This window comes from Bactrocera dorsalis, chromosome 5, assembly GCF_023373825.1.
Source record: "Bactrocera dorsalis isolate Fly_Bdor chromosome 5, ASM2337382v1, whole genome shotgun sequence".
Lineage (NCBI taxonomy): Eukaryota > Metazoa > Arthropoda > Insecta > Diptera > Tephritidae > Bactrocera > Bactrocera dorsalis.
Window position 1 is genome coordinate 57,591,406 of NC_064307.1, and position 16,949 is coordinate 57,608,354.

At 35.2% G+C, this 16,949-nt stretch overlaps 1 protein-coding gene and 1 long non-coding RNA gene across 2 annotated transcripts; one reads left to right on the forward strand and one right to left on the reverse strand.

Annotated features, from left to right (window-relative positions):
* Positions 1-7,350: 7,350 nt before the first annotated feature.
* Positions 7,351-12,525, forward strand: LOC125778960 (uncharacterized). Its single transcript, XR_007423055.1, has 3 exons — positions 7,351-7,998; positions 12,131-12,326; positions 12,387-12,525. It is a non-coding gene; the product is annotated as an uncharacterized LOC125778960 (long non-coding RNA).
* Positions 11,570-12,887, reverse strand: LOC125778951 (52 kDa repressor of the inhibitor of the protein kinase). The gene is made up of 4 exons (XM_049458856.1): positions 12,677-12,887; positions 12,367-12,619; positions 12,146-12,296; positions 11,570-12,090 (listed from the first exon to the last, which is right to left on the reverse strand). The coding sequence occupies exons 1-4, from the start codon at positions 12,885-12,887 to the stop codon at positions 11,902-11,904; spliced, it is 804 nt and encodes a 267-aa protein (XP_049314813.1). The 3' UTR covers positions 11,570-11,901.
* Between the last annotated feature and the right edge of the window lie 4,062 nt (positions 12,888-16,949).

Sequence of the window (16,949 nt, forward strand, 5' to 3'; positions counted from 1 at the left end):
ACAAACTTTTTGTTGCCAAAAATGGAAGAACTGAACTTGGTTGACATGTGGTTTCAACAAGATGGCGCTACATGCCACACAGCTCGCGATTCTATGGCCATTTTGAGGGAAAACTTCGGACAACAATTCATCTCAAGAAATGGACCCGTAAGTTGGCCACCAAGATCATGCGATTTAACGCCTTTAGACTATTTTTTGTGGGGCTACGTCAAGTCTAAAGTCTACAGAAATAAGCCAGCAACTATTCCAGCTTTGGAAGACAACATTTCCGAAGAAATTCGGGCTATTCCGGCCGAAATGCTCGAAAAAGTTGCCCAAAATTGGACTTTCCGAATGGACCACCTAAGACGCAGCCGCGGTCAACATTTAAATGAAATTATCTTCAAAAAGTAAATGTCATGAACCAATCTAACGTTTCAAATAAAGAACCGATGAGATTTTGCAAATTTTATGCGTTTTTTTTTAAAAAAAAGTTATCAAGCTCTTAAAAAATCACCCTTTATAAATAAATATCTTATTTTGTTTTTTTGTTTTTTTTTTTTTGTTTTTGTAATATACATACGTACATTTAACTATTAGTAACAACCAAATTCAAAAAAAAAAAAAATCGTAGTAAAAACGTAAAATAAAATACCTAAACAAAAAATTTAAGAAATCATAAGTCCATAACCTTTAACGCAGAAATTCACAAAAACTAAATAATAAAAAATAAAAACAAAAAATGTGAGGTAAACAACATCACCGTCAAAGAAAGATTACAAAATGTAAATATTACAAATACAAGTAAGTGTCACTCTTTGGCTACTTAGCATTGTAGTATATACCGAACCCATGACCATAGTTGTCTATCTCCATTTTTATATAAGTAAAATGAATATCATCAGCTATTTGGGTAAAGTTCAAAGCTATATTTGTTGTTGCTACAATTTTATGACAGTAGCCACTTGAAATTTATCACGTTTGAAACTTTTGAGTTTCCACAAAGTTTTGACGTTTTAAAGAGTACAATAATACAGAATCAACTAACCAATAAAATTTTGCGCCGGATTGGGCGAAACAGCTTCGGAAACGTACGCTTAAATTGCAAGAGTGTATGGTGATAGTGTTCTTAGTCGTACCAAAGCTCACAATGGTTGTCTCCGACCGCCCCCCTCCCTGAAAAAAGCTCGCATGAGCAAGTCGAAGGTGAAAACGATGATTATTGCCTTTTTAATCGTCCACAAAGAATTCGTTCCACCGAAGAAAACTGTGAATCAAGTCTACTACTGCCAAGTACTCGAAAGATTGCGAAAACGTGTCAACAGGGTGCGCCCAGACATCGCTCGTAACTGTATCCTTCATCACGACAACGCGCCGTCCACACCGCCTTCAGCGTGTCCCAGTATTCGCCCGACATGTCACCCTGTGACCTTTTTTGTTTCCTAAAAAAAAATCGGTGGTCAAAGGAACCTATTTTGAGTCGATTACGGACATCCAGACGGCCGTGACAAGGGTTTTCCCGGACATCCCAGTCGAAGCGTTCCAGAAATGTTACGAAGCATGGAAAACGCGCTAGAATCGCTGTATAGCTGCCCAAGGGGACTACTTTGAAGGGAATTTCAGAATAATTTTCAAATATACGGTTTTTATGGAATCAGTCTCATTACTTATTTGTCATACCTCGTATTTAACATAAAAGGATGCATTTAGCTAACTGTTTAATACACATTTAATTGATAATTAGTTGACAATTAATATATTAGCAGATAGTTCAATTTATTTATTGACAATAATTGAGTCAATCACCTAATTGTTCCATTAATATTTTATTGCCAGTACTAATAAATTATTATCATTTAGTACTTTATTGGCAATACTTGATTCAAGTTTAATTTTCAGTTAATATTCAATTAACAATAAATGCCAATCCATTCCATTATTAATAATTGTCAAATTAACATTTAATTTATGAAAACTATGTATATTTTCAATGTTTCTGTGAGAAATAAATTTAGAATTCTGTCGAAAATTGCTTTTCTATCAATTTTTCACAATTGAACTTTAATAAATTCTGAATGAGCTCCGCATATCGTGTGTAAATATTATGATTATTTATGATAAACGGAGTGCATTTGAATACCAAAAGCGGAGAAATTCTCTTTTCATGAAAATTTAAACATTGCCTATATATACTGAATAATGATTAATTGACTCAATTTAGGCTGATGGATTAATAGGCTTTCTGAAAAACTTATTAAATTAATTAATTCGGTTTAATTTCGAAAAATTTTAAGTGTTTTTCTCTTTGTCTTTAAAAAGTCTCTGACTACTTTCCAATGATTCGATCAAATGAATCAATGAACTTAACTTCAGCATTTGAAATTTTGAAATAAGAGTGCAAATAAATGCCATAAAATCATATTTTATAAAATTTATATTTTCATCATAAAAATTCAATAAATTTTTAATCCCCATAGATAACAAGACAACCTTTTTATTTTTTGGATTTCTCAAATTGTTTGTAAACAAATTTAACTGAACTCTCTAATGAGCGACCTTTCACTTCGCAATAGACACACATTTAAATAAACATGCCCCGCATTATTTCGACAGTTTGGAGAAAGATTAATTAGACTAAGCATAGCAAAAATGTGTGGCAATTAGCATAAGCCAGCCACAGTTTGCTAAATTGCGTTCTGTGCTTTATATAGCATGTTTTTTAAATTTTATATTAAAGCTCATCATTAAAAACGATTTAGCGTAGGAAAAAATATTTATTTCAAAAAAATTTAAATAGAAATTATGTTTTGAATAATATGCATGAATAAATTATTTTCAAATTTATATTAAGCAACATACATACATATACTAAACCAAAATGCGTTTGATGCCAATAAATTGAAGACTTAAGCTACAAACTTGGTACGATAAAAATGGATTTGAACAAAATAAATTAAAATGTACATTTAAAGCAGAAAAAAGTTAAATATACTCTCGCGAAAAACAACAACATTACTATATTTATTTTTTTAATTTTTTTTATTTATTTTTATTATCTGAATTTTTTAAACTTTAAATTTTAATTTATTTCATAACTATTTTAATATATTTATTTAGTTTCTCGCTATGTTTTTTTAATTACTTAGATATATACAAAGTAATAGAGTCAGACCGGTATGTGGCATCTGGTGACAACGCCCAGAAGTAGGAAGTAAGTCACCAAACCATTTTAAACCATCTGCAGAAGGTTGGATACACAAAAAAGCTTGATGTTTGGGTGCCGCATGATTTGACGCAAAAAAACCTTCTGGACCCAATCAACGCCTACGATATTTTGCTGAAACGAAACGAACTCGACCCATTTTTGAAGCGGATGGTGACTGGCGACGAAAAATTGATCGCATACAACAATATCAAGTGAAAACGGTCGTGGTCGAAAGCCGGCGAATCGTCTCAAAACAGTGCCCAGGCCGGGATTGACGGCCAGGAAGGGTTTGCTGTATGTTTGGTGGGATTGGAAGGGAATCATCCACTATAAGCTGCACCTATATGGCCAGACGCTTAATTCTACCATCTACTACGAACAACTGGACAGCTTGAAGCAGGCCAGAAGCGTCCAGAATTGCCCGACAGGAAGGGTGTGGTGTTCCACCAGGACAACGCAAGACCACACACTTCGTTGATGACTCGTTAAAAGCTACGGGAGCTCGGATGGGAGGCCATATAGCCCGGACATAGCACCAAGTGATTACCACCTGTTCCTGTCCATGGCGAACGCCCTTGTTGGTGTAAAGTTGAACTCAAAAGAGGCTTGTGAAAAGTGGATGTTCGAGTTCTTCGCAAATAAGGAGGGGGGTTTTTCTACGAGGGGAGTATTATGAAGTTGCCGTCTAGATGGAAACAGATTATTGAACGAAATGGCGCTGTTTCTGCAAGGTGCAAAATTGAGTACAAGTGAGTTGGTTTAGTTTTATGTGTTTTTTCTTAGATTTCGATATTTTTTTTTAACTGTTTTATTCGGAATTGAACTTGAACTAAATAAAATGCTTTTTAAAATTTCTTTTCTTCTACTTGTATACTTATGCAGATATAAAGGCTCGAAGCACAAACTTGTACTCAGTTTTGCTTCCCTCTGTATAAAACAAAATTCCGGGGAGCCACATCTAGGCTGTAGGGCGGCTGCACTCGGATGGCGGCCTTAGGTAGCTCTTCACAAGAAATGCGGAGTGAGCAGGGACGTTGTCGTGGTGCAACTTCCAATCGGTTGCGATGTCTTGTCGGACCCGATTGACCCTTGAGTCTCTTAAGGACTTCCACGTAAAACTTGGCGTTGACGGTTTGTCCAGGAAGATCAAATTCTTGGTGGACGATGCCTTTAATGTCAAAAAAGACAATGAGGATTTTTTAACATATTTTATACTTTCCATTTCATTTTTGATTCGTTTAAATTGGGTTAACTCGGTTTTTTCATTGTTATTTTTTTTCTTTTACTATTATTATTGTTTCTTTACTTTAGTAAGCTTCCACGCCAGTCATAATGGCCGTGTCACACTTTTGAGTGACTATAAAATTGATGAAATGGTATTCCCGACTTTCTAAACGCTCACCATACAATGGAAAACCTAACCGTAATCGGTAATTTTTCAAGCTGTGGTATATTAGCCACATTTCAGCACAACAGCATAACCAAATTTATGTGATTATATGTACAAATCGAAACCGAAACATTTGAAAAGTGTATATTTAAAAATTATGAAAAACCTCGGAATCTGAAGATAAAATATAAACATTTGTGAGAGAAAAAACTGAAAAAAGTTTGAAATAAATATTGCTGCAGAAATCAAAACTATATATATGATTTTTAAATTAAAAAATAAAAACCAAGAATTTAAATAATATAAAAAAGTAAAATATTTTAAAAATTAAAAAAAAAAATAAAAAGAAATATTTAAACCAGCCACAACAACTATATACATATGTTTATAATATAACTACATTATACTTAGCTACTAATAAAAACAAAACATACCGCAACATCAACAATCGCATAACCACCATAACTAATATAATTAATTGGAAATTTGTCTGAATTAAGCATCGCGCCAGCTTGGAGCCGCTAACGCGGTCACAGACAGCGAGCGAGTCAAATACAAACAAAGAAAGCAATCAAAAAAGGCAAAGAAAAAACGGCGGTTAGAGCCAAATGAACCGGCGCCGTTAATGCAAATTTTGTCTAATACCAAATTGGGAATTCCCAAAGACGACATCACGGTGGGATGGTTTGATCGATATCGCACAACAACAACAACAATAATAATAACAGCATCACAAACAGACTAGCAGACAATCAAATGAAGCAACTGCAAAAAAAAAGATGTTAACAAAAACAATAGCAACCAACTAACAGTCAACTGAAGCAAGAACAAAAACAAATACAACAACAAACTACTAATAAACTAGAGCTAAAGCAACAATAACAACAATCCCCAGACGTAAAATTAACAACAACAATAACAGTAAAACGACAACGACAATCTACCAACGCATTAACTGTAGTAACAACAACAAAGTGACGGTTGCTGACGCGCTAGAAATATCCAAATTTGGGCGCATTCATCTCATTTCAGTTTATTGCGAATTTTTGTTCATATTTTTTTTTTTATTTGTCTATAATTTTTTTGGCGCGTATTTATTTTTTATTTTGTTTTGTGTTTGATAATTTTTACAACCAAATTTTATTTGGTATTTGAAAAATTGTTTTGTTTATTGTTTTTTACCTATGTATGTAATGTGTTTTATTATTTTTCATAACTATTTTAATAATATTTTGCATTATTTTTTGTGTCTGTATGCATGTTTTTATTTTATTGCATTTTTTATGTAACTATTATTTGTATACATTTCCTACATGAATATTTTTTGTTTGTCAAAATTTTTGTTTATTTTTTTAGTATTGTAATTTTTCATATTTATTATTTAATTTAATTGATTTAGTTTGACAATTCTATTTGTTGTTTTTATAGTGTATGACATACATAAATATGTATATAATAAATAAATTTTATTAGTTTTAATATCTTATTTAATTTTTTGCAACAATTTTATTACCATTTTATTATTTTTTATATATTTTTTTATTTTGTTCTGGGAATTTAAATATTTTATTAATTTTTCTTTTCTATTTTGTTATTATTAATTCTTTTTGCTGGTTTTATTTAGCTGTTCGTGACTTTTTTCAATATATTTTATTATTTTTTATTTTGGTCCTTGACTAATTTGGTTTTTTCCTTTAGTTTTGTTTATAATTATTATATTATATGAATTACATCTTATTTTATTTATTTTAATTTCTTTTTTTTTGTACAACAACATATTTTATGTACATTTTATATTTTTTTTTCAGTTTTTTAGGGTTTTATAAATATTTTCTGTTAATTTAATTTTTGTTTTAATTTTTTTATACTTTTTAGTTTTTTATTTGTTATCATTATTTTGTTTACAAAATTTCCACAAACCTTTCATTTTTTTTTATTAATTTTTCGAAACTTTTTTTTTGATATCTATATATAATTATTATTTCTTGTATTTATTTATTTTGATTTTATTTTAAAGTTTTTGCAATACATATTTTATGTTTTTTTTTTAATTTTCGCTCTATTATTTTCAATTTCATTTATTAATTATTTTTTCATTGAAATTTTGAGATCGTTTATTTTATTTTTAAATTCTTTTTGTTTATTCTCTTAAATTTGATTTAATTTTTTCTTAATAATTTCATGACGTCTATGTGTTTTCTTACTAGTATTTTTACATACATATATTCAAACTGTAATTTATTATTTATTTTCATTAATATTTATTTTTTTATTTCAAAAATTTTCATAATATTTTCTATTTTTTGCCGTTTTGTTTTTGTTTGCGAATTTTCCACATTTTTTCCCGGGTTTAAATTTTTTTTATATTTTCTATATATCATTTCCTGTATTTATTTATTTTAATTTCATTTTTAATTTTTGCAATAAAACGTAGAAATTGCTTCATATTTTTATTATTATTTTTATTTTTTTTACCATTTTTGTCATATTACGACCACATTTCTTTACCGACATTCACCAGCCGCTACGCTCCAGCTCTCAACCAGCTATTAATGAGCTTTCAAAACATATGCTAATTTTGGCATTGTTTACATATTTGCTAGTAGCACTTGTTTTGGCTTTTTATTGAGAAAAAAGTATTTTTCCATTTATTATTATTTTTTTCATTATTATTAACTTTTTTTCGACGCTGCTGCCCGCTGATTTTGGTATTTTGTTTACCCAAAAATTCTCAAAAGCCATTAGCCAACTGTATAATTCAAACAGCAGCTACTTTGGCTAGAAAAAAGTTATTTAAGAAAGAAAATACAAATAAATCCCATTTAAATTTACGTCATTTAATGATTAAAAATTCAATTCGGAGGAGATTTGGCAAACAAGTTCGTGAAAGTAACCGCCGTCTGGGTGACGCCAAAATTCCCAACTGGCGATGGCGCGCAAAAATTAAAACAAAAAATAACAACAAACCAAACCTAAAACACAATAAAAAATGACAAAAAATTCAAATTTATTGAAATCAAAAAGTTAAAGCCAGCGAAGAAGAAGAAGCGTCACACAGCCCCACACACACACTAACACATATACAAAAAGTGGGCAAAAACGTTTGTAGATTGATCGTTGGGTAAAAAATATGTACCAAACTAGTTAGTTACCGGCTATTGGCCTCTTTCGCCGCGTTCAGGGTCGCCGGCAGCGTTGGGGCAAACCCAGTCCATCTAGCACGCCGCGCAGCAGCACAAAACATTTCAAAACAACACAGCGCTAACAACGGTCCGAGAAGTAACGGCGTATCGGTGTGGCGTAAAAATTTTAACTTTTGTAAAAAAAAATTTAAATGTAATTAAAAATTTATCAAAAAAATAAATTTGACGAATATTTATTTTGCTTGCATGCAATGAGTGCTGCAAATTTCTCCATACGAATAGTGAGTGTATAAATGTTACTATTGTTTTCAAAAAATTTTTTTTTTCCAAAAACCAAAATTAAATTTTCCCGAATTTCCCATTTTTTCGAAAATATTTTTGTGTTTTTCAATTTAGTAAAAAATATTTTTTTTTTTCAAAACAGTTGTTTCACATAAAATTTTTTTCCTAAAAAATATTTCCAAATTTCAAAATTTTTTTTTTCAATTTTTTTTTCAACATTTTTTTTCAAATTTTTTTTTCATTTTTTTTCAATTTTTTTTTTTCAAAATTTTTTTTGCGACTTTTTGTTTTTGCTGTGCATTTGTTTTAATTTATAGCTGATCTTGTTTTCGCGCAGTGTCGTTGGAATGCTGTGCTCTAAATTTAACGCTTCGCGTGGAATCTTCATGTTGTTCTTGTTCTAAATTGCTATTACGCTTGTTTTTGTTACTGTTATATTTTTAATGGCACTCTGTTAATTTTAGCGGCGAAATGGGTATTCTGCGTCGCCATTTCTGCAAGTCGACCTTGACCAAGAGTAACTTAGTAGCCGTTGCATTGCCATTGTATATGTCTATTAATTGTGCTATTAAGTGAATCAATAATAAATAATAATTTGTGCAATGCTATTATGGTCCTTGTCTATTGTGTGAGTCTAAATTTGGATTTTGATGAAAAAATTTTAATTTAGCAGCTAGCAGCTGCGGCTATTTTGGAATTAAAAGTGAATTTAACTGCCATTTAGCGGATGCCTTGAACAGTAACATAAAGTGCAACAACAACAATTTTAGTAATAACGCTCCGAATATTAGCATTTGTGAATTATGAACAAACCGTTGTTTTTATTGAGTTTGAATTATAAAATTGGTGATTTAAATTAAATTAGACGTGTTGCCACATAGAGGGGAACCCAAATATTTTTTTAAATATTTTTTCAGTTTTTTCTTTACGATTGAAATACACTGGTACAAAAAATCAGTTAAAGCTTTTTGTGGAAAAATATCAATGTGGATGCCTATAAATTCCGTTAAACGCTAAAGCGTCGTACAAATATAACTCAAGGGACGGTGTAGATGCCAATATAGCTTCCATACACTACTAATCTTTAGTGCGTGAATAATATGTATGAGTTTTATAAACTAGTAACATTGAACAAGCGTTTTAATTAGTGGAACCCATTTTTTCAATCCAAATGTTGATGTGAATATGAAGTGTTGCAGTTACTATTGAAGTAATTAGAAGATTCCAACATAACTTCCACATATTAGTAACTCTCAGTGTCTCATCAATTAGATCCAAAGATGTGTTTTAAAATGCAATAGTTGATATTAAATAAAATTTATCAGAATGTGGAACCCATTTGCTGGAAAACAGTAGTTTTGTTTTATGAACTTTCTTAACCGATTTGGCATGATTTAGCCACACTGATTCAAAATCTGTAGTCAGTGTTTCTCTAGCAGCTCTAGTTTTCGAAATAAGACCATAATTGTAGAATTAAAAAGTATAGCATGAAAAAACCTTTTTTAATGTTCTGCTTTCCTTGCGTGAGTGGAAACATTAATCTTGTTTTGAATGCTGCAGCAGCAATCTGCCATCATATTTGCATTCCAAAGACCCTGATAACACTCCTCCAGAGTGCGAATATTCTGATGAAAGCGTTCTCCTTGTTATTCACTTAAATTAGGTTAGGTAGATTGTCCTATGATGCTCCTAGGCCTTTAGGAGTCCCCTTGTGATATCACCGAGACTAAAGTTGTACTTCTGATAATCTTCATCAATACAAAAAGTTTTAAATGAGCAACCTCCGAGACGTTATCGAGAAGCCATCGACCGATTATTTTCCTATATAGAGCCTTATAGTCACATAGAAGATGTTTAAAGGTCTCCTAGTATGCTGACATGGCATGCAAATTTGACTGTAACGGGTTAGCACTCCTACTAGAATTAATACATCATTCCTTTTAAACTCATATAGCCGACATGTAAGGCCTATGCTCCATTCCTGCCACACTTTCTTGCTTGCTGAGTAAGTCAGGGCTTGTTTCCACCGTGACTCAGCGATAATACTTGTATATTTATAACATATTTGGCTATTTAATATTCCAGAGTCCAACTGTAGGGTGGTGTATGTTCTGGCAAGTTTATCTTCTTCACAGTTCCCAGGGATATCACTATGTCTTAGAACCCATTGCAGGTTGACCGTGCAGTAGGATGTCAGGTCCACCAAGAGATAAAGGCATTCCTTGACTATCTTAGACGAGATCTTTGGTGACTTAAGTGCTCTCAAAGGCACCTGGCTATTTGTAAATATGAAAATATGTATTGTCCTTGTCAGAACACTGCAGTGGTCTGTTAGACGGAAGGCGATTTTGGTATTTAGTTTTTCAGAGAATACACCACCTCCCACTTTGTTTCCTAATTTATAGATGCTTGTTTCTGTGCCCCTATCCACCTCGTCTTTTCCCACTCTTCTCTCGAAGGAACGAATATATTGAGAAACGTTGTTTCTGTGTATTTTCCTTTAAAATACTTCGCTTAAAATACCTGAACTTTCGTAAAAGAGGTGTAAAAGGTTAAAGAAGAAATTAATCTTTATGCTCATGTTACATTTTAGTATCTGCGAGTGCAACATGAGCTGCGCAATGTGTTGAATGTGGTCTGTGGATTTTTTATTTCCTAAAAAAATTCCTAGGCTGTTTGCGTTGGTAATGTTTTTTTACGTGGCGGATCCCAAACCCTAGCGCACAACCTTGTGGAGGGGTTGATTCGCCTTCTCACTTTAGCTCGCCTTCAAACGGACGTTCTTAGGCTACCCGGAGGATACTTGGTCAAATACCGGAAGTCGTTAGCTGCTTGAGCCATATGTCAAAGAATCGTTTCTGGCCACTCCCAAGTGAATGGCGATCAGAGAACTTTTTTCACTTGGAAGAACTTCTACACATGACTCCTGGTTTCGCTTAGGATCTCCAATTGGCGCCACGTAGCAAAAAGAAGAAACTGTAATCGCGTAAGTGGTCCACAACACAAATAAATTCAGTTCATGTACTTTTCTCCTTATCTTCCATACAATCAGTTAAATGTTGGTATTTTAACTATTAGTTTTCTGAGTTGAAGACTGTCAAAAATGCCAGCTTGCATTTTTTCATAGTTTTTTAATCACATTTTAGTCATCAAAGCGCGAATATTGTTGCGAAATGCAAAATCGTCTTCTTTAGAAAAAGGAGATCAAATATTTTTCTCTTGCACGGCAAACTTTTACTTAGTCTCTGAAGTTATGAGATTTATTTTATTTAATTCGTAAAGCAAGGCATTCTGATCCTTTCTTTGATATACCAAAATTTCTTATCAACTTCTTTAGGTAATTTTGGTTGAATGGTCGAGGTGCAGACATACTTGTAAAAGAAACTCGCGGTCCCCATCATCATTGCCTGAAAAAACTTGGGGTGTAAAATCTAAAATTGCGTATCAACCGCAGGTTTCTTATGGGTATTTCGTAACGCAAATGTTACGAATTAAAATGGAATGAAAACGATTCTGTTATAACCAATTTCACTAAAAAGTTGGCGATCCCCCGCTCATGGTAATTTTTCGTTAATACTTTTATTCCAGTGAAACCAGGAAAACATGGTATAAGATCAAGAAGAATAGAAACAAAGCTTGCACAAAGACGAGTTCAAATTTTCTTCGTTCTGCGCATCTACGTCACGATTGACCAACGTACAATCAGCTGATTTTCAGTCGTTTGTTTTTCTTTGCAATTAGCAGCAATTTTGTATGGCAGGCATGCAAGAAAATTAATATCATCAAAAGTTAACATCAATATAAGTGAACATTAATAAAAGATATTCATATAAATGATATTTTCTAGAGAACATTTACCTATATATTCATTACATTGTTTTATTTAATTTTTTATATTGACATTATTTATATTGATACCTAGCTCCAATTTTCTTTGACCACCATTGCAGAGTGCGCACACCTGGTAAAGGAAAGTTGTTTCTCCTTAAGAGTTTGTACGCTTTCGGGCTCGTTGAATATAGCGTGATCGACATAGCTATGTCTTCTTCTTTCCAATTGCGTCGTTTGTTTCCGTCTCTTAATTTTTCAATCTATGTACATATGTATAATGAACTTTAGTACACCTTTTAGAATTTGGGCACTTACCTGGCCGTTGGTGAAAATGCAGCTAAGTTTTTGCTCCAAATTATTTCTCGGGAATTCCGTGGTTATAATGGAAATCTTAAGACGTTTAATTTCTGCTAACTGCTCGTTTTTGCACTTATTCAAAGTGCTAACAACACTATTCAGCATTTGTCTAAAAAGGATAAGAAATACACATACTTATGTAAGTAAAAGATACTTCATCAATATCAATTAGGACTAACATTTCTGTTTCCAAATGTAGTATTTTCTCGTCTTTCTCATCAATGACCTCCTCTCCTGCAGTTTGAGGTGCCTCTCTAACCTCGTCTTCTTGAATTACTTCAACAGAGGCGGTATTCTTCAAGATTGTTGTCAGCATCTCTTTTTTGGAACGAGACTCCATCCTTTTCTGCCGTTCATTAGTCTCTGCAGGAGCAGTGGTTAACGTGGGAAAAGCGCTAGGTAGCAACTTCGTTGGATTTCGCGAACTTAAACCTGCAAGAGTGTTTGGTTATAAAAGTAAAATTATTCCAATCAAAATTCTATAATTACCCATTTCAAACTGCAAATTTCTTTCGAAGGCTTCTGGCGCAAAGTGCACTTCACAAATGCACGCATTTTTAACGTTAATTTTGTCCGTCCGACGACAAAAATGAACCCATTGTTTTACTACGACTTTATCCTTAGGGAAATGAAAAAATCTCCACTTCGTAGCGACATTTTTACCATTGTTATTATTGCAACCGAAAACTGCGCAACGCATTTTAAAAATATAGAATTTCACAACCGATACTTCTCCTGAAAATACTATTCGAATTCAGATTCAAAGGCGCGGTAGAATAATAAGTCTACAGTGACGTATGCAAAAACAGCTGACTGAAAGCAAACATGCGCATTGCGTAATCTCTTTCTCTATTATGTACACAGTGAGCGCGACGGAGTGCAAGCAAGATCTGTCAAATATTAAAATACACACATTCTTAAGGACAAAGTTATTTAGACAGCTGCACGACTACTCGACTACAGGCCGTCAGTTGTCGCTCTCGCTAACTTCAAAATATACTCAAAGTTGCCGACGACAGTAGAGTTGACAGTAGAAAGGAGTGATGACACTAATGTGTAAAATGTAAAATTATTCAAAGCTCTAATAAACCTGACGTTATATTACAAATAAAAGCATAAAATAGCACTGTTACAACATTTGTAATAACAACTGATAATTTAAAACAAATAACTTTACCTATTTACTTATTTTTTGCATAAAAATTTCACTTTGAACAAAAAATTAAAATTTCATTGAAGTGCAAGGTATTATATGGCCACAATGAAATTATGTACATGCAAAATGGACAGCTGTGTTGTCTTGTGTACATGGTGGCCATTGTTATGTTGCTGCCTTCTTACAAATGTTCATGTAGAAGGATTCACGACGCCATTTTCAGTTCACTGTCGTTCTGTCGTGTCATGTCGTAAGCAATGTAATCAGCATATCACTGTCGTGCTGCCATGTGGTGCGCGCTCAATGTGTTCAGCACATGAAGCCACAGACGCTTAAAACGCTCGTTCAATTCACAAATTGTCCACTTACTTATCATCATTTTAAGTTGTTCAACTTTTTTGCAACAAAAAGACTTTTCCCTACGAGATTTTTTAAACTATGATTGTTCGCTGTGTTTATACCCCTTACAAGATATATTCAATTTATCACGAAGTCTGCAGCACTCAAAAGGAAACGTCGAAAACGCTATATGCCAAAATATATACATACATATGTATGTATAAGTCAACAGCGTGGCAAGCTAAGTACATAGGTCATGTCCGTTTGATCGTCTGTATATGTATACTCGAGTTGGTCCCTCAGTTTTTGAGATATCGATCTGAAGTTTTGCACACGTCCTCTTCTCCACAAGAAGCAGCTTATTTGATGTAACCGCCGATATCCGACCACTGTAACATATGGTTGCCGTACAAACTGAACGATCAAAGACAAGTTCTTACAGGCAAAACTATTTTATTGTATAATATACATATAATATCTTCATGCCAGGGTGGGCAAAGAAGGTATCTTTGGCACTACGGTCGGTAAATTCAGCCTCCACGAGGAACCATCCCCAAATGGGTTGAGGCTGATCGATTTCGCCGGCGCCCGAAATATGGTTATCTGTAGTACTAGATTCCAGCATAAGAAGATACATCAAGCTACATGGCTGTCTCCGGATCGATCATGTTGTGATAGACGGAAGACGGACGTTTAGATGTGCGTTCGCTCCGAGCCACTATATTGTTGCAGCCAAAATTCACACCCGCCTCTGTGCAGCAAAAAACGCACGCCAACAAACACAAGGAAGGTTCGACGTCGAGAAGCTGCAATCACAACAGACAGCTGAAAGATTTTCTACTCGGCTTGCACTCCTGCTCTCTGAGAGCACTCGTCAACAACTCGGTATAAGGGAACTGTGGGACGGCATTTCAAACTCCTTACGTACAGCTGCAACCGAAACCATTGGTTTTCGGAAAGTGCAAAAGAACAGCTGGTACGACGAGGAGTGCCGTGTAGCAACGGAGAGAAAACAGGCTGCCTACCTCGCAACGTTACGATCGACCACAACACGTGCGGGATGGGATAGATACCGAGAGTTGAAGAGGGAAGCGAGACGCATTTGCAGACAGAAGAAGAAAGAGGCCGAAATGCGTGAGTACGAACAGCTCGATAAGCTGGCCGACAGGGGTAATGCTCAAAAATTCTAAGAAAAGATGCGGCGGCTTACAGAAGGTTTCAAGACCGGAGCATACTCTTGTAGAACCCCCAAAGGTGACCGATGCCCAGAGCATACTTAGATTATGGAGGGAACACTTCTCCAGCCTGCTGAATCGCAGTGAACACATAATACCAGGAGAAGGCGAACCCGATTCCCCAATCGATGACGATGGAGTAGACGTTCCATTACCCGGCCATGAAGAAGTTCGAATAGCAGTTGCCCGCCTGAAGAACAACAAAGCGGCAGGGGCCGACGGATTGCCGGCCGAGCTATTCAAACACGGCGGCGAAGAACTGATAAGGAACATGCATCAGCTTCTTTGCAAAATATGGTCGGATGAAAGCATGCCCAACGATTGGAATTTAAGTGTGCTATGCCCAATCCATAAAAAAGGAGACCCCACAATCTGCGCCAACTACCGTGGGATAAGCCTCCTCAACATCGCATACAAGGTTCTATCGAGCGTATTGTGTGAAAGATTAAAGCCCACCGTCAACAAACTGATTGGACCTTATCAGTGTGACCTCAGGCCTGGAGAATCAACAACCGACCAGATATTCACAATGCGCCAAATCTTGGAAAAGACCCGTGAAAGGAGAATCGACACACACCACCTCTTCGTCGATTTCAAAGCTGCTTTCGACAGCACGAAAAGGTGCTGCCTTTATGCCGCGATGTCTGAATTTGGTATCCCCGCAAAACTAACACGGCTGTGTAAACTGACGTTGAGCAACACGAAAAGCTCCGTCAGGATCGGGAAGGACCTCTCCGAGCCGTTTGATACCAAACGAGGTTTCAGACAAGGCGACTCCCTGTCGTGCGACTTTTTCAATCTGTTGTTGGAGAAAATTATTAGAGCTGCAGAACTGAATCGAGCAGGCACAATCTTTTATAAGAGTGTGCAGCTGCTGGCGTGCGCCGATGACATTGATATCATTGGCCACAACAACCGCGTCGTTAGCTCTGTTTTCTGCAGACTGGATAAGGAAGCAACGCAAATGGGTCTGGCAGTGAACGAGGGCATGACGAAATATCTCCTGTTATCAAACAAACAGTCGTCGCACTCACGACTTGGCTTCCAGGTCACTGTTGACAGTCATATCTTCGAAGTCGTAGATAATTTCGTCTATCTTGGAACCAGCATTAACACCACCAACCACCACTCTTGCCAACAGGTGCTACTTCGGACTGAGTAGGCAATTGAGAAGCAAAGTCCTCTCTCGACGAACAAAAACCAAACTCTATAAGTCACTCATAATTCCCGTCCTGCTATATGGTGCAGAGGCTTGGACGATGACAACAACCGATGAGTCGACGTTGCGAGTTTTCGAGAGAAAAGTTCTGCGAAAGACTTATGGTCCTTTGCGCGTTGGCCACGGCGAATATCGCATTCGATGGAACGATGAGCTGTACGAGATATACGACGACATTGACATAGTTCAGCGAATTAAAAGACAGCGGCTACGCTGGCTAGGTCATGTTGTCCGGATGGATGAAAACACTCCAGCTCTGAAAGTATTCGACGCAGTACCCGCCGCGGGAAGCAGTGGAAGAGGAAGACCTCCACTCCGGTGGAAGGACCAAGTGGAGAAAGACCTGGCCTCGCTTGGAATATCCAATTGGCGCCACGTAGCGCAGAGAAGAAACGACTGGCGCGCTGTTGTTGACTCGGCTATAATCGCGTAAGCGGTGTCTACGCCAGTAAAGAAGAAGAAGAGTATCTACACGATTTTTTTGCATAGCTTACTTTCCGATGCTTAGAAAATAGCATATCGCTGTCATACAAACTCACCGATCAAAATCAAGATAGAAAGGTTTTTATGACCTTTTGACGACGAAATGTAGTGGTTAAGGGTATTACAGTTTCGGTGGAACCGAACTTAAAAAAATTTGATTTACGAGTATCAAACAACTTTGAAAGCATTCATTCATTAAATAAAGTATTTCAGTATATGTACATATGTGTGCACATTAAGAATTTCAGACTTGTATTTTGGAAGCCAGACTTATAGCTTAGAACTCTAAACAGCTGCAAAGAGAGAAAAAATTCAACTCTAAAACAAAAG